The 26,704-nt window shown below is 40.2% G+C and overlaps 1 protein-coding gene across 1 annotated transcript in view; it reads right to left on the minus strand.

Annotated features, from left to right (window-relative positions):
- LOC128916238 (uncharacterized) overlaps positions 1 to 26,704 on the minus strand; it is a 75,098-nt gene that overhangs the window by 24,608 nt on the left and 23,786 nt on the right. Inside the window, exon 2 of the mRNA XM_054217610.1 lies at positions 10,674 to 10,857. Coding sequence (XP_054073585.1) covers positions 10,674 to 10,857 — 184 coding nt within the window. The remainder of the gene's footprint in view (positions 1 to 10,673; positions 10,858 to 26,704) is intronic.

Consider the following 26,704-nt stretch of genomic DNA (forward strand, 5'->3'; position numbering starts at 1 on the left):
GGCAGTGACGATTTGCTGGCAAGCACCCTTTTGTGCCAGCATGAGACATGTGCCTGACTGCTGTGATGGAGATCACTTCTGCAAGGTACTTAACAGTGTTTCTGAAAAATACAACCTGTCCTTTCCCCGGGAGCCTGTTCTCAGTATACTTGATAACCAAAAATGAATTATGAAAATAATGAGCAAGCACCAGACTTATAGATTGGTCTTGAGGAAAAACCAAGACATTGAGACTTAGAAGATCTGGGTCCATCCACTGGGCGTTTTGGCTAGCCTATGGCAGGACTTACCCCCCCCGCCCGCAGTGTAAAACCAACTCAGAGACCTTTGATGTCTGCACAGCACACCATCCGTGTAGAGATACCAGCTTGGGTCCCAAAAACAGTGTAGCCACATGATGTCATGGCTTGGATAATAATCTGAGAGCACAGCCAAATGCCCTGTCTGATCTGCCACAGCTCTGCCACTTACAGTTATGGACCTAATTAATACTGCTATTGAACACATGCCAATAAACGGCAAGTAAAGCTTTGTCATGCCAAATGAACTCACCTATTAAAGAAACCCAAAAATAAAAAATATGACAACATGTAAAACCACAAGGGAACCTTTTCATTACAGGTGAAACATATTTTCACATAGACAAAAATCAAGTTAATCTCTGCTTCACCTCTTTTTTGACTTGATTGACAGCATTCACAATTTCTGCAAAGAAAACACTTATTGTTTTTCATTTTAAAATAGATGGTAATTTCACAGAGGTCTGACTACAAACAACATTACATCTGAAGATCCTCAGAATGGCTTATGCACTAGACTGAAAAGTAGAAATAGCTCTGAAGTGTTTGTAATATAAAGTAGGGAACACTGGATCATTAGAAACACCAGGACTTGAGAAAACACCAGAGGAATTCTACTCTGCCTTCTCTTCATGCTGTAAGTTAAAGATTTACGTGGGGGCATTGCCCCTTCCATTAGCTTTGCCTCTTTGCAGGTGGCAAATTTGTCAAAGGGGGTCTCCAAAAAGTAATTCAGTCACATTTTTTTAGCACAGAAAAAAATGTGCTTCAGACGGAGAGAATGTTGGAAAAGAACTCATGTCTAATGGAAAGCCATGGGAAATACAAGAATATCTTTGCCAGCTTTGGAGAAGTCACCAGGAGATAGTATCAATACCAAATTTCTTAATTCTTCACTAATACAGGACAACAGATGAAGTACTGAAAAATCTGAACATCTGAATTTAGAGGTTTCTGAGTAGCTTACCTACAATGGCACTCCAAGAAACTGAACGAGAGGCATCTCAAAAGGAAAAGAAAAAAATAATTCAAGAGAAAAAACTTTAGCTATAAGAAAAGGGTTGTGATGCTATTCAGTCCTCCTGTAGCGTCCTCCGAAGTCTATCACATAGGCTCCCAGCTACTTGCCCTCAGCCTGTGTCAATGACACCCACCCAGCGGGGGAAGGCACATTACAATGCAGCAGCATCGTGATAATCTTACAGGAGCAAAAGAACGGCTGTATCAATCCACCAGCTCACTGTCTTGCCTCAGTGATGGATAATACCAAATAACTAGAGAATAGAATACAAGCAATCTGCAAGCTCATCTTTGCACTTTGCCATCTGCTCAGAAGTTGCAGATCACTCTTTGAAAGTAGGCAACTTCATTTGGAGCTGTGAGATGCTTAATCTCTCCTCTTTACCTTAAGAACTGCCTGTATTTGCAACGCATTGACCATTAGCCCTGTCTGAAGGTCACCTCCTGACTCCCTGCTGTGATGTACAAAACACAATATTAATGACCATTTTCAATAATATGTCTGAAATATAACACCAAGGCATCCTGCCTCTTTACTCCCACTGTTGTCTTCTGCTCACTGTAATAAAAGTGCTGTTTGTCAGCCCTTTTCTCCAGGGAGAAGAGATGCCAACACAGAGAAGGTGATTTATAGAAGGCAAATGAGAAAGGCTGAATGAATATCTAATTTAGGGCCTGATTGTGCTATTGTTATTCATGAAGAATAGCTGCTTACTCCCATCAGGACCTACTCTTGGATTTGCCTTGACGTAGTGCTTGGCCTTAGCAAAGGCTGCAAAAAAAGGCCTTGAAAGTCATGGATTTTTGGCAACATACGTGTTAAACAAAACAGCTGACCTTAGCACAATGGCCTGTTCTGCACTGCGACACAGAGAGCTTCCCTTGGCACGGCCAGCAGCTGTTGTACAGGGCGCAGGACAAGTCTTAGCTGTCAGTCTTAGTTCAACTACCTGCTAGGTTAATAGTTTGCTGCATGGCTTGGCATCTCAAGAAGCAATATAACAACTAAAAAGTCAAAAGGAAAATGAGACGAGTTGATCAACCTAACATTTTTTCTAATGCAGCCTGAGTTATTATTGCAGTTAGTAAGCCATATCTTCCTGCTTTAGTCAAATGATTGCTACCATCATGTATTACCTTAAAATCTATCACTATTAGAGGATGAATGCTGGAAATTCACAGTCCTCATTATCCTCAAATGCCTCTGCATTAAGGCAAAAGAGAAACATTTCTTTTTCTCTCTATCTGAGCCATGAAAATGGGAAAGTTTATCAAATAGCAAAGGCTGTCGCAGGAGCTCCCATAGAGGCCAGCCAGACATCCATTCCGTGGTTTCCCTGAAAGCAATGAGGCTGTGAGATCCTCAATGAAACGCAAAGCCCAACTTACAAGATGAGGCTAGAACATCAACCCCAGTGTTTATAGAGCTCATGCACTTCTGCAAAGATGGAGGGGAGTCTATATGGAGCAGAATGCTCCATATGGAGCAGAGCAGAATGCTCTGCACATGGCCTGGAAAATGTGTGGGTGTGTCATACCGTGTGGTATCACCGCACCATGCGTATAAAGTCATCACTGGCTCATCTCTAGTAACAGTTTGCTAGTACATCCTGGTTTTGCCATAAGACATATTAGTTGTGGACAGTCTTTGATCGCTGTGAAATTGTGGTAAGGAATTTTGGAGGGATGCTCCCAGGACTTTACACCACTTTTACAGAATTTAATCAGCTGTATAAGCCTCATTTAGGGAATCCTCAGTCATCTCCTGTCTCATCACTGTGTTTCTTAAAACCTTAATCCAGTTTTCTTATTGAGATTGTCTCTGTCTTTAAATTACCTTCTCCATTATTTAGGACCACACTTTTTTCTTTTTTTTCTCCCATTTCTGAGGCTTCCTACCATCCCTTACAGGTTCACTCAGAGTATTTTTACTTCTACCAAAAGTCCAAAAGTTCACCTCTTTGCCCACCACAGCACAGACAAAATGATTTACTAGGAATGAAGTAGGCTAAGACATGAACGTACAAGTGCCAATGGTAGACTCTTAAGCCATGGTAAATGGAAAAGGGTTCAGCTATCCTATTCTTATTTTGGGATAGCATAGGACAGAATCCTGAATTTGGGCAATTCTTACAGCTGCTCTGTGGGGATAGCTTTGTTTATGCAGAAGAAATCACTGGCATGTCCATACACACAGTTCCTGTACCTATGCTATGGAAATAATAGCATTGACCCTCTTAATACAGTTCTGCAGCACTAAAGCTCAAAACTACTGACTTCAAAACACCACGCTAATCTACACTGGGAATTTCCCAGCCTTGGTGATTACTTAACGCTATTTATGAGTGTTTATGCCTGTATTTAATTTCCTGTGGTGCTTGAACTCCTTCTATAAGACTTGCAAAACTGGCATCATATATTTCCCAGAGAACCTTTTGTTCAGCATAAATAAAACATTATGCAGCAGCTTCAATCTCCTGATAATTAAACGTAAAACTTTTATAAAATGCTGGATCCAGGGCACCTGTAGGAACAAAACACTGTGTTGCTGAGGAGACTTCACAGTTCAGTTTGTGCACTGAGTTCACTTAAACACCTTGATGCTCACATGTTTCTTAAAGCTGCACATTTAAGCGCAGTGTTAGGAAGCTGGGAAGGTGTATAAAGGAAAAGTTAGGAAGGAAAACAATCAGATCAGTAGAATTTCATATGGATGAGGGGGAAGCAGGCAATGTAAATATTAGAAAGTAGAGACAGGAGGAAGCAGCCAAAATGTCAGAACTGTTTTGTCTGCTTGGGTAGAGAGAAACATAGTGATCTCCAAAATGTTTTGAAGATGATTTGAGCAGGTAGGGCCCAAAAGAGAAAGGGAAAAAAGAGTGAGTCAACAAGTTGTTGAAAAGGTATTCAATTTATCATAGAATTTAAAGAAAAAAAACAAATCCATTTTTAATGGTGCAATTTCTTTGTTTTATCTGCTGCTGCTGTGCTGTGACTAAAGAAGTTTTTAATCTCATTTTAGTGTTCTCAGAGCCCCAGCTGTGGCCTATGACAGAAACAGTCTGTTCTCATGAAAATACCTGTGACTGGAGTGAGGACTCAGTCCAACCCCCGCAGGAGCAAGGAGAGACTCACACAGGCTGTAAGAGAAAGCCCTGTTTAATGCATTTGCTAATTCATTGCACTTTCATTTGCTAATTGGCAAGCATGATGGAAAGAAGAAAAGCCAACAATACAGGCCACATCCTTGGCTACTGTAAACACCAATTTACACCCGCAAAGATTCTGGCCCCTTGATACTCCAAGGGAAAAGATACTTGTTTGCTGTTTAGTTTGATATAAGTAGCAATTACCCCCTGGTTGCTGAGCTGAATTTGGGAGTTATGGGCCAAATTATTTGAGCAGGCACTTTCTGAGTTATCCATCGTGCAAAATCCTTTGTGCAGAGCTGCAAAGTTATCACTAACTGCATTAAAATAATCTCTTCTCATTTTAGTCATACCGTACCAACTACACACATACTTTCCCTCTCATGAAGCAATTCTGCTTTCCTGTAAGATGGGCTGCTCAAGAAACTAGTCACCTGAATAGCACCAGCCCTGGGTAGGCCAAAGAGCACCATGGATCATTCCTTAAGGAGGAAAAATATGCTAATTTTCAGATCAGAAAGAGAGCACTGGTAACAACTAATAATCTCTGTATATTAATAAAGAAATTTTATTCTTGCTGGCATTCAGAGCTGAGGTAACTGGCTCCAAATGAACTCAGTTCTTTCAAAGCAGAGCAATTACTAAATTGGACAAAATAAGCAGGATACTAGTGCGCTTTTTTTCTTCCCCATAACTGCTCAGTGCTTCATGCAGTAGCTGTGGACACCCACTGAGCCATCTGGACATGTGTTTCAAAACTATCACTTCAGAGAAACATTCATGCAGGTTTTGTTTTTCCAAATCTATCTAGAGCTTGTCCAAACAGACAAACTTTGTGCAAGGGAGAAGGCTGGACTGCACATCAGAGCACCCTTGTTTACTGGTAAATCCCACACAAGGACCAGTGCAGGAACATCTCTTTGAAGGATAAAAGCATTAATCTTTCTCAGGACTCCCTGCCAATAAAATTAGGTGTAAGTTACTTATTGACACAGCCAATAAGCAGACTGACTGCTTCAAATGGTTTCCTATTCTTTGATGGAAACTGCTTTACGAACTAAGAATACTTTTTACTTAAGTGATAAAATCTGTTTTCATAATAATTAGTCCAGTAGAAATATCCTTATGCTATCACTCCGTGAAAAGTTATAAAGACCAGTGGCTTGAACTTTGTCTATGTCTAGAACAGCAGAACATTTAAAGAGTTAGAAATAGCATGTGATGAACCACATATTTCTGACGTTTTAATCTTGACATTGATGGAACTATGCTGATGATACCATGGCAGAATGTGATTCATTATTGCATTTTTTATCCTTTCATTCCCACTGTGCTTGTTTATTCACATAAAAATGTGGACTAGCTTAGATAAAAATGCAGCTGAAACACATAATGGAGGCAGCAGCCATTTTCTTAAATCCACCAGAAGAGCTATTCCTGAATGAGCTCTGTGAAGCTGAAAGTCCTGCCTGGCACTCAAGATATGACACAAGTCATCGGTAAAGCAATTTTGTCCTTTGGCTACGGTTATAAATTGAAACACAGGGTATTGCAACTGAATGTAAGGGGGGCGGGGAGGGGGGTTAGAAATTATTAGGACAATTAAACACTGGATCATATTGCCAGAGAGGTGCAGAGTCTCTGTCCTTGGAGGCTGCTTTGTCTTGTTTGAACAAAACTCTGAGCAACCTGATCTGAAGTCAATATTGACCCTTATGTGGTCCCTTCCCACCACAATGACTCTCTAATGCAATCAGGCATGAACAATCTCTGCTGTTTATATTTGTGTTTAAAAATAAAGCCGGAGAAAATGGGTAACTCCTCCACTGAGAATTCAGAGTATCTTAATATAGTTCTTAAAATTTGTATTCAACAGTTTTGACATTTTACCTAGATGAAAACAAACTCCGTGAGGATATCCGATCATGAACCCATTTAAGGTTTTTTTTCCCCATAGACTCTTGCCTTGAGGAAGAAAAAGGAACATCTGTTCTTTTGGCTCCTGTGAAGGGTTTAAGTCTTCCCAGTCTTGAGGAGTGCTTCATAAACAAAGTCTAAGATCAGTGGATGTTCCCACAAAACTGCTTGTGTAATCAGGCTAAGATGGTTGCAAAAGCAGCAGCACTGAAGCTGCCATGCCGTAGTAAGAAAACCTGCAGCAGCATGCAGTCAAACGCTTCAGAGATTTGCCTTTTAGATAATGAGAGGTCTGAGGACATTCAGGACTATGAACTATTTTTGTTCTAGAAGCAGACTCCAAATTTCAGACACACTCACAAATACACAAGAATTGTCACTCCCCAGTCAGCAGTTAGCTGGGTAAGAAAAGGGAAGACAGACTGGTTGGCTTTTATGTCTCATCCATCCTCCGAGTCTTCCAGGACCATCTTGGTTACTCTGATGAAGACAAGCGACAGCAAAGCTGCATGAAATCCCCTCTACTGCCCTGTGACATACAACGCACGGTTGATTGTACACGGGGGCGAGAGGCCACTGCCCCACTCGGTCCCTTCCCAGCAACTGGTACCTGCCTGGAAAAGCTGCCCCTGCCCTGGCTCAGGTTGACTGGCTGCATCTGCTGACTCTTTTTGCAGAGGGCCGGTAGCGCTTAAAAGTGGCGTCAGAAGCGTCAACAAATTTACACGTTTCCTTCAAATATTGGACACAGAAAAACCCCAGAAATGTTTCCTAGATTCCTAATTCTGAAAATTAAGCTTGAAACAAAATAAGTTAATGCCTGTTGGGCCAGAACAGTTGAATTTCCCATCTTCTCTGGACTCAGGCAGAGGATGTGGCTACATTTTCAGTGTGTTTTAGGAAGACAGCAAGGAAGTGCAGAAGAAACAAATTGTCTCTGCAGCTTTGGAGGCTTTGCCTTCACTCAGGAGGTAGCCTTAGTCCCCTCCACGAGCAACTTGGGAGAAAAACCCTCAGAACTCTCTTTGGCAAAGTTTCCTGGGTCTCAGTGAATGATCATTTAATGTCTCCAGGTTCCTGACATGATCACTGTTTTTTTCTGTGCAATTAAACACTTCAGACCTGAGTACATCTGGCAGAGAGTTTCTGAGGAGTCCAGGGCCAATGGCTCAGGACCAGCCACCCCAGAACTGGGGACACCATTTCTGTTCCCTGAGATTTTAGATATCGTGAGCATGTTTACAGGAACAAAACCACATTTGACGACAGAAGCACTACCCACAAAATGGTACCAAATTTCCCTGCTTTCTTTTATGACCACAGGAGTTGTCCCATGAAATGACTGTAAAACCAACTGGTGCCCACCTTCCAGGTTGTTCAAATTGCCACCATCCTCTTTTTCCATTTTCAGCTGCCTCATCCTGCCATGATGTCATTGTCACCAGACACTTCTCTCACATCACTGTCCCAAATGTGCCCTTCCTTTTAATACCATTTCTATCACTACTTGCTTAACACCAGCTCTTGTAATCTGTATTTTAATGGCTAACTGAGGATGCTTTGGAAACTCAGAGTTAGGAGGACTGCTAAAGGCATGGTGGACAAGACCCTGCCTCCATCTATGCTTTAATTTCCCATTGGCTCCAATGGGGCCAGGATGCCACCTTTGGTGTCTGAGAATTAAATACCTACAAGGCATCTTAAAATCTGTGTTGTTGATCCTAAGGTATACAAAAGAGATGCTGTTTGGACTGAAAATTCATGTAAAGCAGTCACACTTGGAATTTTCTTCCTCATTAAAAATAATACGTCATTTTCTTCTAGCCTTAGCCAGGTGAATGCCACGATTTCTAATCAATCTGGTACACAGTCAGTTTAACCAGTTGTTTTGGGATGGCTCATTCTGTGTGTGTACAGATGCTCTGGAGCCACTGCAGTGCTGTTTTTCTTTCCTCAACAACCAGGCAGAAGCCACTGTCAGGGTTTCCCAAATGACAGTGTCTGGAGAGCCTGAATGAAGTTTCTCATATGTGAAATTAAAGCCAGTGGTGTTTTTCTCATCAGGGAGCTATCTGGTGTACATCATGAATGTCAGGTAGGTGCAACCCTGATCAGTTATCGGGAGACAGGAGCAAGACTGGAAATTAAAAAGCTGTCTTTCTTTTCTTCAAAGCTGGAGGGGACAAAAACTTAAAGGATGAAGAGAGTAATCAATCCCGGGAATGTGCTCTGTGGACTTTGGAGAAGTGAGAGTAATTATGCTCTCTAATCTCTCCCTGAAGCCCTTAGCAGAGTGTGGCCAGATATGACATGAGTAATTCAGGAAGGGAAAATATAAAGTAACCATATGCACAAATACTAGGTTTAGTGAGTTTTCTTCTTTTAAAGTTCCTTATTTCTTGGCATGTGGAGCTAGCTACATACATTCAAACCAGCATTGTCTAAGGCTTTGTTTTGCCTTACATTGAAATCCCCCAAAAGGGATTTTAGGTCCCAGCTTTTGCCTTCAGTGCCTACCTGTAAGGCTGACAACTGCATCTGCCACTGCTGCTGTCCTGCAGAGCTTGTGGACCCCCATATAGACCTGCTGGGAAGGAGCGTGATGGGTGAAGCCGGGGCCCACACCGGGTCCTGAGTACCGGCACTGCTGGTACTGGTGCCTCTGTGTCTGCGCTGGCTCCCAGCTGGGGATGGCCAGGCTGTGAGCCTGTGCGCACTGAGCACGCCACACCGTGTCTGAGAAACGGGCTGGACATCTTCACTTGCATTTCTAATCCAGACAGAGAGCCCAAATATGCCTTTTACAGACTGAGTTACTTTTCCAGCAGCACTGACCTCAGTGTTTACGTCTTTGAACAAAACTCTAAATCTCTTTTATTGTCTCCTGAGAGGTAGAAAAAAGCATCTGTGATTATTGCACACGTATTTTAAAAGAGAATCACTAGCAAACACACAGACCAGGGGCTTTCCCATGCATGCTGTTACAAGCGTTTTCCCCCCGGCCCACACATATTTTGGGGCAGCAGAAAAGGAAGAACCCTACCTTTCCTTTAGCACATTTCACGCTTCCTTTTGCTGTTATATTTTCCTGCTCCTCTGAAAAAGGAACACTCTTTCCTTTTCGCATAGCTTAGCCTTCAGTAGTCAACAAGTCTCACTAGCTCTGATCCTCCCATGTTTCTATTTATTCCTCTGGAGAATAACCCATGTTTGAAACACAAAAGAAACTCTCAGGGTGTTTTATGACATAGGTATGATATAGAAAACAATTTATAATCGTGGTAAAGAATCTGATGATAAGATGTTATCAATCAAGATATGAAAGATAAACGGTTATACACTAATAAGATAAAATTAATAATTCAAAAGAAAGCATAGTTGGCTTGGGGAAAGCTGAGAGGTTTATGATGGACGCTCACTATCCACTAACTAGCTCCAGTTAAACCTAGGAATTTCTCAGTGGAAACGGTTTCATCAGAAAAGACAAATTTTTCAAAACCAAAACATTACACACACAAAAAAAGAAAACTGAGACTAATATTTTGATTTATAAAAAATAAAAACATTTTAAAATGCTCAAGGTGAAAAATTTTTACTTGTAAAAATTTTGCTTGCAAAAACCCTTCTATACCTAGGCTAATAGTAATAGTGAAAATCAAGGAGAGGCATTGGAAGATAAAAGCTTTCTAACATTCCAAAAGAAAATAATATTTTTGTTTTTATTTGGGTATTGTACTTTTTTTTCCCACATTTCATCCCGATTTCAGATTTTGTAGACACCTGCAAGTTTTCAAAGGCTAGGAAAATCCATTTCAGTTGTAACAACTAGTAGCCAATTAATTATAAAGTGATCCTTTCCAGGAGAAAACCCACATGCAAGTTCAGTAACCAAAGAACATTATTTCCTTAGCGTGTGCCAGAATAACACTCTTAGACTTTTTACCTAAAAGACCACCCATTCTTTCTGCAACAGTAAAAAACAACACAAGGCCACCACGTATCTCACTATGAGTTGGCAACTGGGAAAGCAGATGATACCTACAGGCTTCAGAACATCAATAATAACAATTTTACTGTTTGTTACTTCCAACACTTTCACTGAAGATACTGATGATGGAAGCTAGGTTCCACCTGTCCCTGGAGACCAGCATGAGCTGGAATTGCCACCTTTTGCTGTGTTTCAGATGGTTGGTGGTCCACAGACTGCAAATGGAGGAAGTTCTTGCTTCTGTTTTTACTCCTTTATCACACAGTTTCCCTGCCTCTGATACAGGAAGGACAGACTCACCCATTGTTGCTCTGAGTTGCTGCTCCAAACAGTGATCTTCCCTTCCCAGAAGAGTCGTGCACCGCTTGGCTGTGCTGGAGTTGAGAACGTCCCTTTCTTGGTGGCAATTGTGAGCAACCATGACCTGCATCCCTTTCTTCCCCAGAGTAAGACAGCAAACTCTCCACTCTGAGATGCGCCAGGTCTATAGGTGCAAGGATAACATACAATTACTCTGATGTACTCCCAAAGACTCCCAAAGACCACTCCCCTTGCGTTAAATTCCTTGGAGATAAAACCAAGTTGAGTTCACAGCTTTGGTGCCAAGGGAAGAAAATCTGTGGTTCACTTAAAGAAGAAAGAGAGGGGAGTAGATTCAGTGGAACATTATTAACCTCTTTTTTTTTAACCAGAAATGTTTGAAATTGAGTCAATGATTTTCCTGCTGTTCTAATTTTAAATATTTCCTTTACATCACTGAAAAGAATTCAAAACTTGCATTGAGTAAATCTAGTATGTGAAAGGTCCTTTGGGCTGGTAATAAGACTTTTGAAGTTGCAGAAATCAGTCTGTGAAAAGACATTCACTGGGTCCATTAACGTGGAGTGTATCTTCAAAAGGGAAGGCTGACTTACTGGAAAGTAATTCCTTCTCTTGCTCAGATGAGACTTTGATCTTTTTTAATCCAATCATGAACCTTACAAAGCCATTCATAGTAATTGCAATCCTTGAATAGTACACTGACCTTTCATATTTTCAAGACATAGTCCTAAAAATAACTTAATTTTTAGAAGCAGATTTAGCGTTTGCAGTGCTGTGGCGCTATAAATATGTTTTGTCACTTCTTAGTTCAAAAACTTCAAGGCGAAGGTGGCTTCACTGAGTATGATGAGAAAAAGGCTGTTTATTTTTCCTCTTCATGACTATTTCTGTGTACTACATAACTTTCTTCTCTATTAACCTACCAAAACCACCATCATCATTGTTTCCTGTCTTCAAAGATACCCTACACTTGCAATTTGGGATAAGCATTAAGTGAAGGCTTTGAGAGCAGCTATTTTAGAAGACAAACAATGCATGGAAAAATCACTTAAAAAGCTCAAAGGCAATAGGATTCTTCTTTTGTAATTTGGTAAGTAATTAGATATGTCCTTGCTATTGTTAGCAGTGCTAGAAGCTCTGCTGTCCAAAGAGCTCTTGGATGAGCTCGAGAGACATCAGGAGGGATGCTGCTCTAGTGCTGCCAGTTTCACCACAGGAAAGTCTCCTTTGCCAGCAAAAGTCTGGTCATGGTGGAGTTGAGCTCCTCCAAAGCTCCTTCTCCCAACTTATTTCCCACACAAGCCAGATGTGACCTGGGTCTTAAAGACTGAGGTCAAGGTGGTGTCAGCTAGTGTAGCTGTTATACCCACTAATTTTATATATTTTCCACCACACCCTGCAATACCCTATTCCAAGTGAACATCCCTATGATTGGGTCATCTTCCTCTCTCCAGTCTAGGAGCTGACAGCATTTCTTCCAAATCTCCAAACCTCCCTGCTATATTGATGGTTGAGATGAACATTGACAACGGGCTAGTACAGAAATGTAAGACTTCGTTTGAAACTCAGATTAATTTCATGCTCTGAAATGTGGCTTATTTTTTGGAAGCTGAAAACCCATGATTTCAAAAGCCCAGATGACTCGTAAAATTGTATCAACTTCAATACTCATCAACAATTTGCAAGCAACGCAGATCCTGTTTGAACAGATATGATCAGTAAATGAGGTTTCAAGTATTTTCTCTAAAACTCTGTAGGGTTTCAAAAAGGCTGTGAATACTGTTAATTGTAAATACTTTACAGTAATGGTAATGAACAAGTAATATGTTTAGCGTTGAACAAAAATGTAAATTTCTGGAAGGATCCATACAGCCAATTTTTGTCATGGCAAGCATTTATATAGTTGATGAAATGAAGTAGTTAAGTACAGGGAAAATGAGGAGATACAGTTTCATGTCTCGTGTAACCCTGAGTTTGCTAATGCAAAGCCAAGAGATATTTTGGTAAAAGCCTGTGTATGTGTGTAGAAAAAAGCTTTCGAAAGAAGCTTTGTATCAAATTCTCAAGGACTTTTTGCCTAGAGCTGATAATGGTTGCATTTATGGCTATTACTGTCAGGAAAGCTGCTTTCAAGTCAAAATCATTTGAACATGAGGAGAAGGAGCTGAACTGAGTCCAGATGAAAGGAAGGCTGCTTTCAGCACCACGGTACAGCCGGTGTCTGCATTGGTAGACTGATAGCCTGACAGGATAGGAAGTGTGCATGGATCTAATAGAGACAAATAAATGCTGAATGGAAATTTATTTTTCTCAGGCACTTCCAAAAGGAAAAGCTCCACATCACTTGCCATGCGTTGTACATGTCAGAGCTACTAGTGACCCAGAGCTGTAGTTTAGTTAGGGAGGGCCGAATACCTTATGCTGCTGCTGGAGCTCTGCCACTACACACAGCCCATCTTTTCTCACCCGCTCCCCAGGAAACCTACTACATGTCCTTGGCTTGCTTTTTCTTTTCCTCTTTATAGCACTCTTTGCTGAGGGATAGACAACCCTGTTAAATATTTGACATAAGTAAAACTAGGAGAAAACAACTACTATATTTCCAAAAGCAATAAAAGGACACATGCAGGGATGAGACGATGGGGGAGAAAGCAGGGACATTTAAACCACCAGGTCACCTCCTGGCTCAGAGAACTGCTCAATCCAGTCCCCTGACACTCTTTGCACCAGACTTCTCCAACACCCTGGCCACTTGCTGTCTCATAAAACAACCTGTAATGATGAGACTTGAACCACAGCTTTATCAGAATGACAATTTATGACTTTTCCAGATGTGTTTTGATATCCTCCTATCAACTCTACCTAAACACTGATGTTACAGGATTAAGCCATCTCTTCTATAAGAAATTTTCTGCCTGCCTTCAACTTAGTTTATGTGCTGACTCTGTTGCCAAGAGTCAAGCTAGGCACAGCTGAGTATCGATTATAATTTTCATCAAGTATTTGTTACGACTGTGTCCGAGTCTCATCTAACAGTTCAGTCATAAAACACAGCCAAAATATCCTCTGTATCTGCAAAGAAACATCCCTTGTCCCAAGTAGTTTTTCTATTACCACAGTGGAAACAATTACTATTGAATTAGCTGGCACTGATAGTGTGGAATACTCACTGACCCGATTGTTCAGTGTGGAAAGCCAAAATTTCATTTCCTATGTTCATTTTCACCAGGCTTTTTTCTTTTCCTTTATATGAACCAAATAACAATCAACAGTTCAGTGACATTTTATAGTCCCCTGCTTTCATTCTACCTCCAGTGTCAGATGGCTCTGAAGGCTGTGATTTTAGCATACAAATAGACATCTTCAAGCAAAGAAATCTGTGAGTTGAAAGAACATGTAATATTCAGACAAAAAATTGCCTTGGAAAAAAACTGTGAACTAAAGTCATTCTACGCAAAATTAAAACAGCCCTTCCCAACAAAAAGAAAACGCCATGCATGAAAAGCAAGTTACAGAAAGATGGAAAAACATGTCACCACGTGTCTGAGAGCAATATCTATTATCTCTAAACAGTGATTAATTCAGATGGAGACAGCAGCCTGTATGAGTCAGAAAAGTTTTATCTGACTATATCTAAAATAGGAAAAAAACAATTAAATACAAATAACAGGGAACTTAAAAGATGGGGCAAAATCGCCTGATCACATCCAAACTTTGAGGATATTTAAACTAGTTACAAATCTCTGGACTGAGTCCGGCTTCATAGTTACATCATAAATCTTCACAGGACCAGAGGAGAAAAAATTAAGACATTGTGAAATTTTGAGACAGAAAATAAAGCAAGAAATGTAACCAAGTTGAAGAAAAGTTAAAAAACGCAAATCTAAACTGGCAAACAGACAAGAAAATTATTATAGGTTAGCATATAACCAGAAATGATCAGGATTATAGAAATGCCATTTTTTAACAGATCTGCAGGCATGATCCTTTACCCTTGCACCAGAAGAGTTGGACAAAAGTTAACATTGAACTCTAATCCTAAAATGGCAAAACCACTGCAACTGAAAAACGTTTCTGGTTTACACACTTCAAGAATAGTTTTAGTTTGAACAACCTCACTGAACATTCTCACACAATCTTTGCATCTAAGAAAGCATCAAGCATCCCAGTGACGGTTCCTACCATATATGACAAAGGAATAACCCAAACCTCAGAGACAAAAACAAGAGACTTCATTTTTGGAATGTTTTCATACTAACAGGGGTTGTTTTCATATTTTTACCAAGACTAACTTGGGCTGTATCAGAAATCACAAAGGAGGATGAGCCTCAAAGAGTTTTACGGCCTTATTGGCAGTGGATCAATGTTGGCCCTGTGACCTTCTCCAGATAGCTCCAAGTGACATCAGGCCATCAGTTGCTTTATCCTCTGATCCCGCTACTGGGGAAAAAACAATACTGATAGTTAATTGTGTCCATAACCCTCCAGTTTGGCTGTCAAAGAGGGAAACAGTTATCTTAAAAGTTGCATAAGTAGCTCAGAACAAAAGACCTCAGTCATTATTTGCTTTGGGATTATGCACACACTTGAATTCTTAAATGCTGCTGAAACAGGAAATACTGAATTTCCCCACTGCTGATGTCAAAACAGGTTTTTTAAGAAGACAATGATATTCAGTAAATGCAGAAGATTGGAACTACTCAGGATACTCACAAAAGTACAGACTGAAGCTATTTGGCCTTGAGAAACTGCTCCCTTCAAACTTATCCCAGCATATCCTCCTCATTTTTGTCACTTGCATCTTTCTGGTCCCTTTTTGCATGGCTTTCTGTCTGCTACATCCCTGGGCTTCATTCATGCTTCTTTAGTTCAATGATACTGGTGGAAAACTGAATCTTACCTGTGAGATGACTCCTTTCTCCTAAAGTTCCCCATAAAAAGTAGAACTACACAAGTTGCCTTTGCTTATTTATGAAGTTCTGGAATTGCTACCTATAATTGCTTCCTGGGGTCTGGCTATGTATGTCTGTAATAGGCATCTATCCCAAAAGATATGGAACTGATTTTATAAAGGACTTTTTTTTTCTATATGGCTGACTTATTTTAGTGGGTTGGGTCTTTTTTTGCCTACAAACACAACCTGTCACATACAGAAGTATCCTGAGAACAGCTCAGCTATGAATGTGATAAAACTTTTTACGCAGTGAATGCTGCTGAATAAATTTGGTGAACTATCTTGTAACTACAGAGTTCTCTGATTTCTTATGATCCTTGCTATGACATATAGTGGTATCAGGAATTTTACACATTGTGACTTATAAAAGAAAGCCAGATGAAGTATTGCAGCTGTGATTTGCCTCGCCGTATGCAGCCTCTCACTGAGAACATGCTAGAGTGTTTGTTCACAAACTAAGTGTGAACCGCACAGCATGACCACAATTCTAGTTACGCAGGTCTTGAAATATGCCATGGGTCCTTCCTGATTCTCCAGCAGAGGCTTTGTTTCCTCCTGCTTGGATAAGAAATGAAAGGCTAAGAATGACATGGCAGCTGTCACAAACTCTGGGATGAAGGGAATATTTATAACCTGGCTATTCTGCCTTGCTCCTAACCCTTGGCAAAAGTCCTAGGAGTAAAACAGCCCCCTGACCTTTGGAAATGCAATCCATTAAGAGCTCTGGGCAGTTTCAGACCAAGAAATAACTTTTTGAGAAAAATTATCAAGTTTTTTCTCAGTCAGGTGAACAGTCTCTATCCTGAGGCTCATCAGTTACTGCCTTCTCTCATGTTGTATCAGCTCAATGGGGCTGCTAATACAAGAAACATTTGTCTAAAGAGCCCACCCAAGCTATAAATCTTGATCCACTTTCACAAATAAACCCTTGCCTTTTTCACCAAGGAGGCTAGGGGAGCCTGGTGAGAAATGGCAACCTCAGCTCAGTGAGCACAATTTCCATTCCAAACGTGCTATCACTCTCCCTGTTAATGATCTCATCAGAGATTAATCTGCTCTTTTGTCCCTAGAGGTCACTGCAAAGCAGAATTAAAGTGCAGTCGTGCTAAGGCAGTTGGGGAGCTGAGCAGTGCCCTTGGCTCTGTCTTCATCCCTATTCTTCCATTCACCTGCTTTCTCCAATGAAACTGTGCTGCTAATTATCACAAATCGTCAGTTTTTATTTTATCCAGTGGAACTCTCTTTTATACTGTGTTTATCATAAGTGACAAAAATTTAAAAAATACATATGTGTGGCCATGTGCTTATAAATAGCGTGCATTCCTCCATGCCCCATCCATGGCTACCACAAGGTAGCTACATGAGACACATTTTGTTCAGAAGGGGCTAAGTTTTGTTCCCTGGGTGAGCTGCTCAAAGTTAGCATCACTGCAGGGCTGGGATGCCTTAGGTCACAGCACAGGAGCAGAAAAATTGCATAGGTCAGTTAGGAAATTATTAAATCATTTTTATTCATTTTAAGCTATTTGTATGAATGAAATCATCTGCAGGAGAGTCATACTCACAAACCACAGACATATCAGTAGAGAATTCTATTCAGCCCCACACTTCCAACAAGCTCTTGTTGGAAGACAATTATAACAGATCTTTAAAGCCTAATAAATACTAACCATTTAGCTCCAAACATTTAGGATTCTTGCAGGATTAGTGACAGCTTAAGGCGTGATAGTGAAGCTGCCTATAAGCTGATCTCTTCCAGGACAGTAGATCTGCGTTAATGCAGACAATTACCCTCATCTGACTTTCATTTCAACTTTTTTTACCTGCTTTTGCTACCCTCTCACCTTTTTCTGGCCCAAAGACTGTGGCAGCTGGTTCTTATGACCACAGGGTGGTGACATCACATCCCATCTTTGACACAAGCTGTCCACAGAGCAGCAAAACCAAAGTGGCCAGTCTCCGCTTAGTCCAGCGGCCATGGATATAACTCTGCTAGGTTTCCAGCTAAAGCATGTGGGGCATCGGGCTGGAGATGCAGAAAGCAATTAAAAGACAAGAACTTTTGAGAGAGTTGGAGAAGGAACCAAGTTCTCAGTTAAATGGCTAATTCATTTACATTTTAAATATTTACTCAACAGGACCCATTTTCTAATGCTGCTTTCCTCAGGAAAGCAAGTATTTCCCCCCACGTGGCTGGAAGATGTTTACTTCTGTCCACCTATGGCACCGACCAACCAAAGTCAGTTGCAATTCCAGATAGAATACAGACATCACTTCTTCACCAAATGGGGTGTCTTGTTACTGTAAACTGTGAGATAACCCAGCCACGAGGGCTTATATCCACATTATGTTTGACCAAAGGACAGAGTCTACTTTTTCTGTTAGCTGCACTGGACTTTACTGACACATACTAGTGAAAAGAAAAAACAATAAAAAGAAAAAGAAAAAAAAAAAACAGAAGAAAGAAACCTGAGTGTCAGATGTTGGGAGAAAAAGAAAAATAGAGCATCAGATCCAAGAGTCTTTTGTGGCACCAGAAGCCAGGAAATGAGCACGAGAAAGGAGGAAAACCATGAAATACTTTTTGTACGCAATAGCAGCCAGCACCAGAAAAGATGACTGAGGAAAGGGAGTGCCAGCAGCACTTGATAAATACCACCCTGATTCAGAAGTGGCTACGTAATGACCTAGGAATGAGTCAGATGTACTTTTTCACCCATTTCCCCTCTGCCTTTTTTTACCTGTAGGATATTATTAAATGAGGTAACATTATGAAATCTTTATAGTCCCTCTTATCTCTGCCTACCCTACTACATGCCCTACTAATGAAAAAGGTGAGATTGTTTTCAGTTCGCACACATGGGTACGAAAATACCATGGAGAACTTCTGAAAGATTACTTACTGTGGTGTGTGCCCTTTAGGGATCAGGCCAACTGACCGGACTGCTACAATTTTTAATTACTAAATAATGAACATAATTTCCATATAATTTGTTCCACTCAGGTGTCGTTCAAGATCCTTTTAAATAGACAATTATTACCACACTGAAACGATCCAGTTAGAGAAGGCTAGTGGTTACAATGTGAGCCTTAATCTCTAATTAGAGATATAATATTTTACTGTGAAAGACTCCTCCTCTGACCTTCAGCAAGCAACTTTTAATTTCTTTGTAAGAACACAATAGCACTTCCCTACCACAGAGGGGTGCTATAACTATCCAAACATTAAATATTTGAGCTACACTGTAAGTATATCCTAGTGAATACCATCCACTTTATATTCCCATCACTTCTAAATATTGTCACTGCTATAAAGTTATAAATTCTCTCTGCAGAGAGAATTAGGCATTTTTCTGACAGTTATGTAGATTTAGCTTACTGTTTTCTGCTCTTATAATATTGCCTTTTTCTCTAACAGACCACACCGAAAAGAAAAAAAGATATTTGCCTATAAGACCTCTCCATGGTTTGAGACCACATGATAGATGAAAATAGAGCAATTTCCTAACAGTGCTAAACAAATTTTTCATCTTCACTTTCTAAAAAAAGAACACATTAAATATTATCTCTTTCTGTAGTTTCAGTGAAAATTACTATTTTCTTTCAAGGGAACAGAATAAAAGAAAACAAAACAATATAAGTTTTCGTATGAGTGCAGTATAGGCTGTGTTTCAGCACATTTACTCAACTCTCAGATTAAATTATCTGTCCTATAAATTAGTTGAGAAAGAGTACTAAAAATGTAAGGGATAATACAGAAAAAAATGAACCCTCAGACACAATAGCTATTTTCCATCCCATAAACGCAGGCTGAAGTCACAGCTTTCTGCAGTCAAGGCGCAGTCAAGTTGCCAAGATGACGGTAACGCTCAGCAGAAGCCAAACGCAGTTCCTTACCCCGAGCCACAATCTTTCCAAAAATCTTGTTTTAAAGCAGACATCTGCAGGAGTCCCCTCTGTGGCCAGCCTAGGAATCAGAGGGCAAGATGATCACAGTCATTAATGCCACTGCTGATTTTTATAATCATCGGCCGGACTGACTAGGTACAAAGATGCCTTTTTGAAGCCCACTTTGGCCAGGAGGGAAAACAGGATGTCTAATTCATTTTTCACCTCTCCCTTCTTCCCTGTTGCTTGTGCTTTTTAATGCCATACCCACACTTATCTGCTTCCCTTACCACCTGGGGACTCCAGCCTACAATGTGCTGCGCCGCCTGCAGTGCCCTCCAACTCCAGATGGTCCCTGCCCAGACGGGAGGCACCCCAGAACAACCTCAGATTATTAGCATTTCTATACATATCTCAGTAACTGCTACCTCCAGCTTACTTTTTAACCCTTTGTTGGCTCTTCACATGACAAATGGCAATGAAACCTAAACCCAAGGTCAACAGAGATAAAACCAGTTAGCCCAAAACAAAGACCCATTACAATGCCGCTACACCGCCCTTCACTGACAGCTCAGGTATCCTGTGGTTAGTAAAGATGTTTCTTTACTGACATGAACAAAAGTGCCGGATCAGTGAGATGTCATGCATGAAGATGTAACACTCAAAAATTAGTATACTGGGGTGAGGAGAAGACTTTCCCCAGTAAGCATTTATTCATTATTGTTAAGTGAGCAATCTGGTAGGGTAAAAGCACGCACATACGTGTTATGACAGTTCAGTAGCTTTGCTCTTTAAAACAGTCCATGCTACCTTTACACTTGAATAGATATAATAAATCTTCATGACAACAGCGTCTCACATATTTACCTGCTGCACAAGAAATGAATAAAATACATTTAAGTAAATCTCGTCAAGCTTTTAGTTTCTATCATATTGTTTGCAGAAAAGGAAGAAACAATGTCAAATAGCCTCATGGAGAGGTTCTGCTATAATTGGGTATTTTAGCACAAGCTGTTCCATTCCAGTTGAGAATATTTTCTAAAAGAAAACAGACTGGAAAATCATATTTATTTCCCAATTTTGCTTAACAAAGCAAATGTTGTAGTAGATGGGTTTTTTCCAAAGTTTTAAGCAGAAAGGAATATTTTAGAAAAAGCAAATTAAACATCAGTATCACAAATTTTGTTCTCTGTGCTTTGCTGTGTGGAAACTAGACGGGGCTCTGAGCTGTGAAATCCTGATAGGAACCTCCGAATAGTCTGGAAATTGTAGGTTTACTCAGCTCAGCGGTTCAGCGTCTGTTCATCAAAGAAACACAGGTTTGTGCCCAAAATCTAGATGTGAACGTAGGCGGGTTGAAGGAAGACTGCAAATTGAAATTGGAATATTTGGATCCAGGGTTTGCTCATTATAAATTACTAGAATTTTCTGGTTATCTGTTAAAATGCATCGATAAGGATTTGCAGCTTGAGTGACAGAGGAAGGCTCGTGTCCCACGGGGCAGGTGAGGACAGGCTGCGGGGCACCTGCAGCTCTGTCCCGCCTGGGAACAAAGCACCCTCGAGGGAGAAAGTCACTCCTGACTTTGCGAGAAACTGTGTATGTACGGCCTTGATTTCACCACGGCCCGATCCCAGGTGAAACCGACTGTGAAGGTACCGACATGAAATAACACATTTCCTAAGTCTTCCTTAGCCCATCTTTGCATCTGATAAACACCAAAGGGTCTGGCCTAGGCAGTGCTGAGCTAGAGTTCTCCTAGGTGAAATATAACACGAGAGCAGAAAAGCAGCACCCTTAGTGCCCTGCGTGAGGCAGAATGCTGCAGAATGCATTAATTCTAAGAACAAGAAATGTTCTGTATAAACATAAAAAAACATATAAAACTTTTATAGCTGCTTTGGACCACTATGAAAACAGACTAAAAATAATTCCAAAATGTTCTTAAAATGCACTTATTTTCTTTGGTTCTAACTCAGTAAAAATGTCTCAACAGATGAAAATTAAATACAGGTTAATGAAATAAGTCAGAGACAAGGAAATCTAGAGACAATATAGACATAAATATCTACTTATTCTAGCCAGAAGTAATTTCCTTGGTTTAGTTTGATTGATTGGGGTTTTTTTCCCAGATCACAATTATAGTATAGAATATGTTAGATTGAAATTAGAATTTATTAGCTTGAAACATCCATCAGTTCAGTTGTCAGTAATGAGATTGTTAGCCAGTTATTCAGATTGATGATTTTGCAGCAGTACCTGCTGCAGGAAGGACAGAAAGAGGGAAAATAAGAAACAATTTTCAGGGGAAAGCATTTCTTCTAAGCAGCCCAGCAGACAATATAGAAAGAATTTAAATTGTTCCATAATTTGGAATTTGTATTTTCTTGTATCGTTATTAAGGAAAAAATGTCAAGAAGTGATAAATTGCTTTTAATTTCTAAAGTTTCCTTTTGAGGAAGTGGTCTTCGTAAAGCAGGCGCTCAAGGTCTCAGTTTCAAGAAGTACTGAGACAGTCAGACATTGCCATGGGCCTTCTATTACAGACAATCCTGAGATAAACATTTTTTGAAAGTGGATTTTCTTGAGCCAAGTTTTCTTCCAGTGTCCCTCAGAAATTTTTTTATATTTCTGCTTCTCATCCCAGTGGATACAAAAGAGCAATAAATTAAAAACAAAAATTAAAGAAATCATTAGTATTTTCACAGTCTGGGACTTTTTCAACCAGACATTGGCTCCAGGGAGGAAGCTGTCTTGCTCTTTTGCCTCTGACATTTCTCCATCATTTTCTCCTATTTCAAATCTTTTGCAAGCTTTCATGTTTCTTGAATTTAGGTCTCTCCTGGTTTTACATTCATTACAGTGACAAAGAAAAAACAAGTCACCATTTATTTGCATAAAATAAAAAGAAAGCAGAGAAAATTCAGTAACAATGTGAATTTTAACTGCAGATACGAGGACTGGAAATTTTCATCCAGCTTTCACCCTACCTTTCCCTTCACACTTTTAGCTTTCATCTCTGAAAGTATCGGTATTACCTGCATTTAGCAATTGTTTCACAACCAGCATTTACTATTACTTTACACTGTACATCTTGTACACAGTACTATCTCAGCTTCATTTATGCTAGGGACAAAATAATGGAGAAGTTGAAAGAAAAGGATATTTGTAAGCCTCATTTTGTAATAAGTTGGGATTTTGCGCACAAATTCCTGTCCTACAACTCTTAAGACACTTCAGGCACAAGGGGGAGTTCAAGGGATGAGCAGGGTGTCTCTGCATGAGTCAGTTAAATTTCTTTTTTCCTTTTATCTGTCTACAGGTCAATACCACCTCAGAAGACTGAAGACTTACAAGTTGGCATTTGAAAGATTCTTTAACTGCAAAGAATATTGAAGTTTTTGCAGGAATTATCTTCCATAAGTAAATAGCTTCTTCTTCCTCATAAACTATCCGGCTTTCACAGGAAAAGCAGAATGAAAGAGGAAGGAGGGGTAAGCAGGACAAAGAAAAGAACTGCCATGAAATAATCAATTAACATAAATATGAAGCCGTTAGACCAATATAAAATGTAAGGGGGTTTGCAAGTATTGATCGGCGTCCCTGCGCAGAGTATCTCAGAGTAGCCTTTCGTGCAAATGTCTTCCCTCTCTCCCAGCCCAGGCTTTGATCATCCCTGAACTACTCCAGTTAGCCTGGAGTGCTTGCTTTCTCTGCGCTTGTTCCTGAGCAATAGTGCTTCTGGCTTTCTTCTTCTCTGCTACAGTGCAATTTTATTCTCCAGTGTTCAACAACATGTGTCCTGTTAGGTCTTCAATTAGGTTTAGAAATTGAATTGATGTTTTGTTTTTAAACCTTTCAAAATTTGCCTTTTCCAAACCAACTGCATTCTGTTTTAAATTTTTTCTCTGAAAGGTTTCACTAATAATAATTTTTTCTCCATCTAATAAAGCTCTCTGCAAAATGTAACGTTGTTCAACTAACACTTCTAGTTCTCCTTCCGGTATTTCTTCACACCAATGCTGTGGATGCAGTTCCATTTTCTTTTGCTTCCTGAATGAAATAAGTTACATTATCTGCCTTGTTTGTTCCTGTTCTCTTTCCTACATGTGGTAACTAATTGGGCAATCATATGTTCATCAGTCAGTGGGCAAAGGGGAGCAAGCAGATCGTAAGCACCCCAGGCTGCTGCTCTCTTGGCACTAAAGAACAAAATGAGAAAGACCATCTTATTGTACTCCACAGCCTATAGCCAGAACAAATATCACCCTGAAGGTTGTTAGTGTTGTATGGGGTGCGAATAAGAAGATCAGCTGAATACAAGCTGTCCTTATGTTGTCCTTAGCTAGGAAACAGATTTTCTACAGCTTGAAAGTTCACTGAGTCATAATTTGATCAAGATTGAAAAGTCAGTCTCTTGGAAGTGAACTTGGCTAGTATTCAAGCAGCATGTACTTAGATTTAACAGCACACACCAATCAATCTGAGTTTGGGAAGACAGCAGCATGCCTCAGAATCGGAGAATATGAGAAATATTACTACTTCAAGAAGAACAAGAGAAAAAAACTCCCAGTAGTTGATCACTCAAACTGACAGACTCTCCTGCTCCACCACTACTATTCTCAGTTTGAAAGTTGCGTATCAGCAGTCAGTCAAACTCTGTTCTTTCAGGAAAACAGAAATACCCATGTGCCTTTTTTTTTTCCTTTATAAAGAGTACAGCCAAAAAAACCCACACTAAACCCCCATTCCCATCCAGGTTTGCAAGTTGTCTTAATTAATGACAGTGTTGATGTGTGAGAAATTGCATACTGTGGTTTTAGCACACATCTTGGCAGCATCTTTCTCACACTTGATACTCTCTGCAGTCAAGGCAAGGCGGAAGCATCTGCCTCTCTGTGTGTGATACTCGCAGCGTGAAAGCACCGAGGATATCCAGAAAGAGTACAGGCATGTTAAGCGAGGTCATACTGCTTGATGCCATTAATTCAACATCACACATTTAAAGGGCAAATATTCTTTCCCATGCATAGTCTTGTGAATGTTAAATAGTATTTACATTATAATTATAGACTCTCAAAATACATACTCTCTTTCCTTTCCACATCCTTCATGGTGATACAAAACACAGGGTAAGTGAAAGACCAGGGTAGATGAGGTTTGAATTCACCTCAGCTTCAGTAGCTGGAAAGCAGCAGATTTAAAACAAACGAAGGCAAAGGGTCAGCTATGAAGATGATGAAGATTTCTGGGATGACTACATGAAGATTTTGCCCACCTGGGAAATCCTGTGATAGCAAACATTACTGGAGTCCTTACACTCACAGTTTAGGCCTTTCAACTTCTAAGACACCTAATGATTTTAAAATCAGCCGTTTGCTTTCCACGTTCTCAAAGCACTCTCTAAACAGCCAGGGTAGAATAAGCAGTGTCTGACTCCTGGGAAGACAACACTTCAACTCCTCTTCAAGCTGTCGATTCAGCATGTGTCTATCTTATATTTTCATTAACAATAAAGCTTCTGTGGTCTCTAGCAAAGAATAGCATGTTAGTGTTAGTTTTTCATGCTGAATGATGGACAGTTAAGCAGTGGCTACAGGTAAGAGACAGACCTGAACTCAGCCTTCGCATCACTTCTCAGTATTAATCTGCGTACGTAATGAGGAGGGTTTTACAGCCCTGCCACATATTTGATGAATAAGTTGTCTGACTGCAGTGCTAATGTGTGACCTGGCTCTGGTTTTGTACCCTCCTTTGTGAAAGGCCACACACAACTATTGCTGCTTGTAAAATGCTACAGAAAGCTTCCAGTTGTAGGAGCAAGGAGTTTATTTTAGCTAGTCATATTATTCAGGTCACCAGAGTATGTCATGTTTTGAAAGTACAATCTCCAAGCTACGTATCTCCTGGGAAATTTTAAAAGCTATCATTTTCACTCTCTGACTCAGTGCTTCACCACTGAGAATTTGTGTGCTTTTTGTTGTTGTTGGAATTTTACATTATTTGGGTTTTGCTTTTTTCTTTTCCTCCGAATAACAAAGACAACAATCCCCCATCTTGGAACATATCTACCTAACGTACTGAAAAGGGGAAGATGGCATACATTTTCTAGTGTGTGCCCTCCCTGTGTTCTCCTCTGCTCCCTGAAGAATCATTGCCTCCGGCATTTGTGCTAAGACACACTTTGAGTGATAAGGAAAAGTCCCAGACAGCACAGGCTGTCGAGGCACATTGATTTCATGCATTAATCCAGCCTGGCTCCTTAGCAGGGAGAGCTTCTGCTTTAATGACAACCGACACGACCTGCCTGCATTTGTGGACTGGCAGTACTGGCTGCAAGTGGACTAGGACCATCTTTGCTCTGGTTCCTCCAGAAGGTTGGCTCACCAACCTTCAACAGCTTGCTTCATGGGAGAGGATCTTAGATAAGTCCCAGTGGGCAGCTCAAAGAGGCATAAAAATGCCTCTGTCTTAAAAACAAGAACAGCTTGCATGGGCAGACATTTCCTTACTTTTAATTATTTTATGTTCTTCTGGGATGAATTCTACAGTTTATATTATCATATATAGCATATTTCTCTTATTAATGCAGCATGGACTTTTTTATTTATAGAACTGTACTTTGCAGTGCGTTCCAATAAATATTTGTGGCAGTGAGTTCCCAGAGTTAATCACATGTTGCGCAAGAAGCATTTATTTTTGTTTCCACTTTAAATTCAGTTAACGTTTAATTCCATTGACTGTCCTGTGACTGTCTGGCCATTCTTATGTTACTGCTTTCTGTAAAAATATACACTTCTATGATTTTTAATTCCTTCTCCTGAAGAAATTTGTTCTATCCTCTCCTTCCAACTGCTGTGAAGTTCAGATGAAGATGGGAAGAGGGATGGCTTGCAATTAAATGCCAGGGAACAGACCTCTGTGAGAAGAGCCAGACTCTCTGGGGATAGTTTCTTAGGAAAAAAAATTCAAAAATGGCAGTGCTGACCTATTTTTCCCTTTGTTTCATAAATTTCATTTATTTACTGCTCCAGTTGCTTGAAATTTTATTTCTCATCCCACAGCAGCTGGAAGACAGAAGTTGTTACATGATTCCTCTTTCCTTCCTGCCGTGACCATACTAGTAATGAAATCTCACATATCATCAGAGCTGATCCGAGAGCCGTGG

Source organism: Rissa tridactyla, chromosome 11 (assembly GCF_028500815.1).
Source record: "Rissa tridactyla isolate bRisTri1 chromosome 11, bRisTri1.patW.cur.20221130, whole genome shotgun sequence".
In the NCBI taxonomy this organism is placed as follows: Eukaryota; Metazoa; Chordata; class Aves; order Charadriiformes; family Laridae; genus Rissa; species Rissa tridactyla.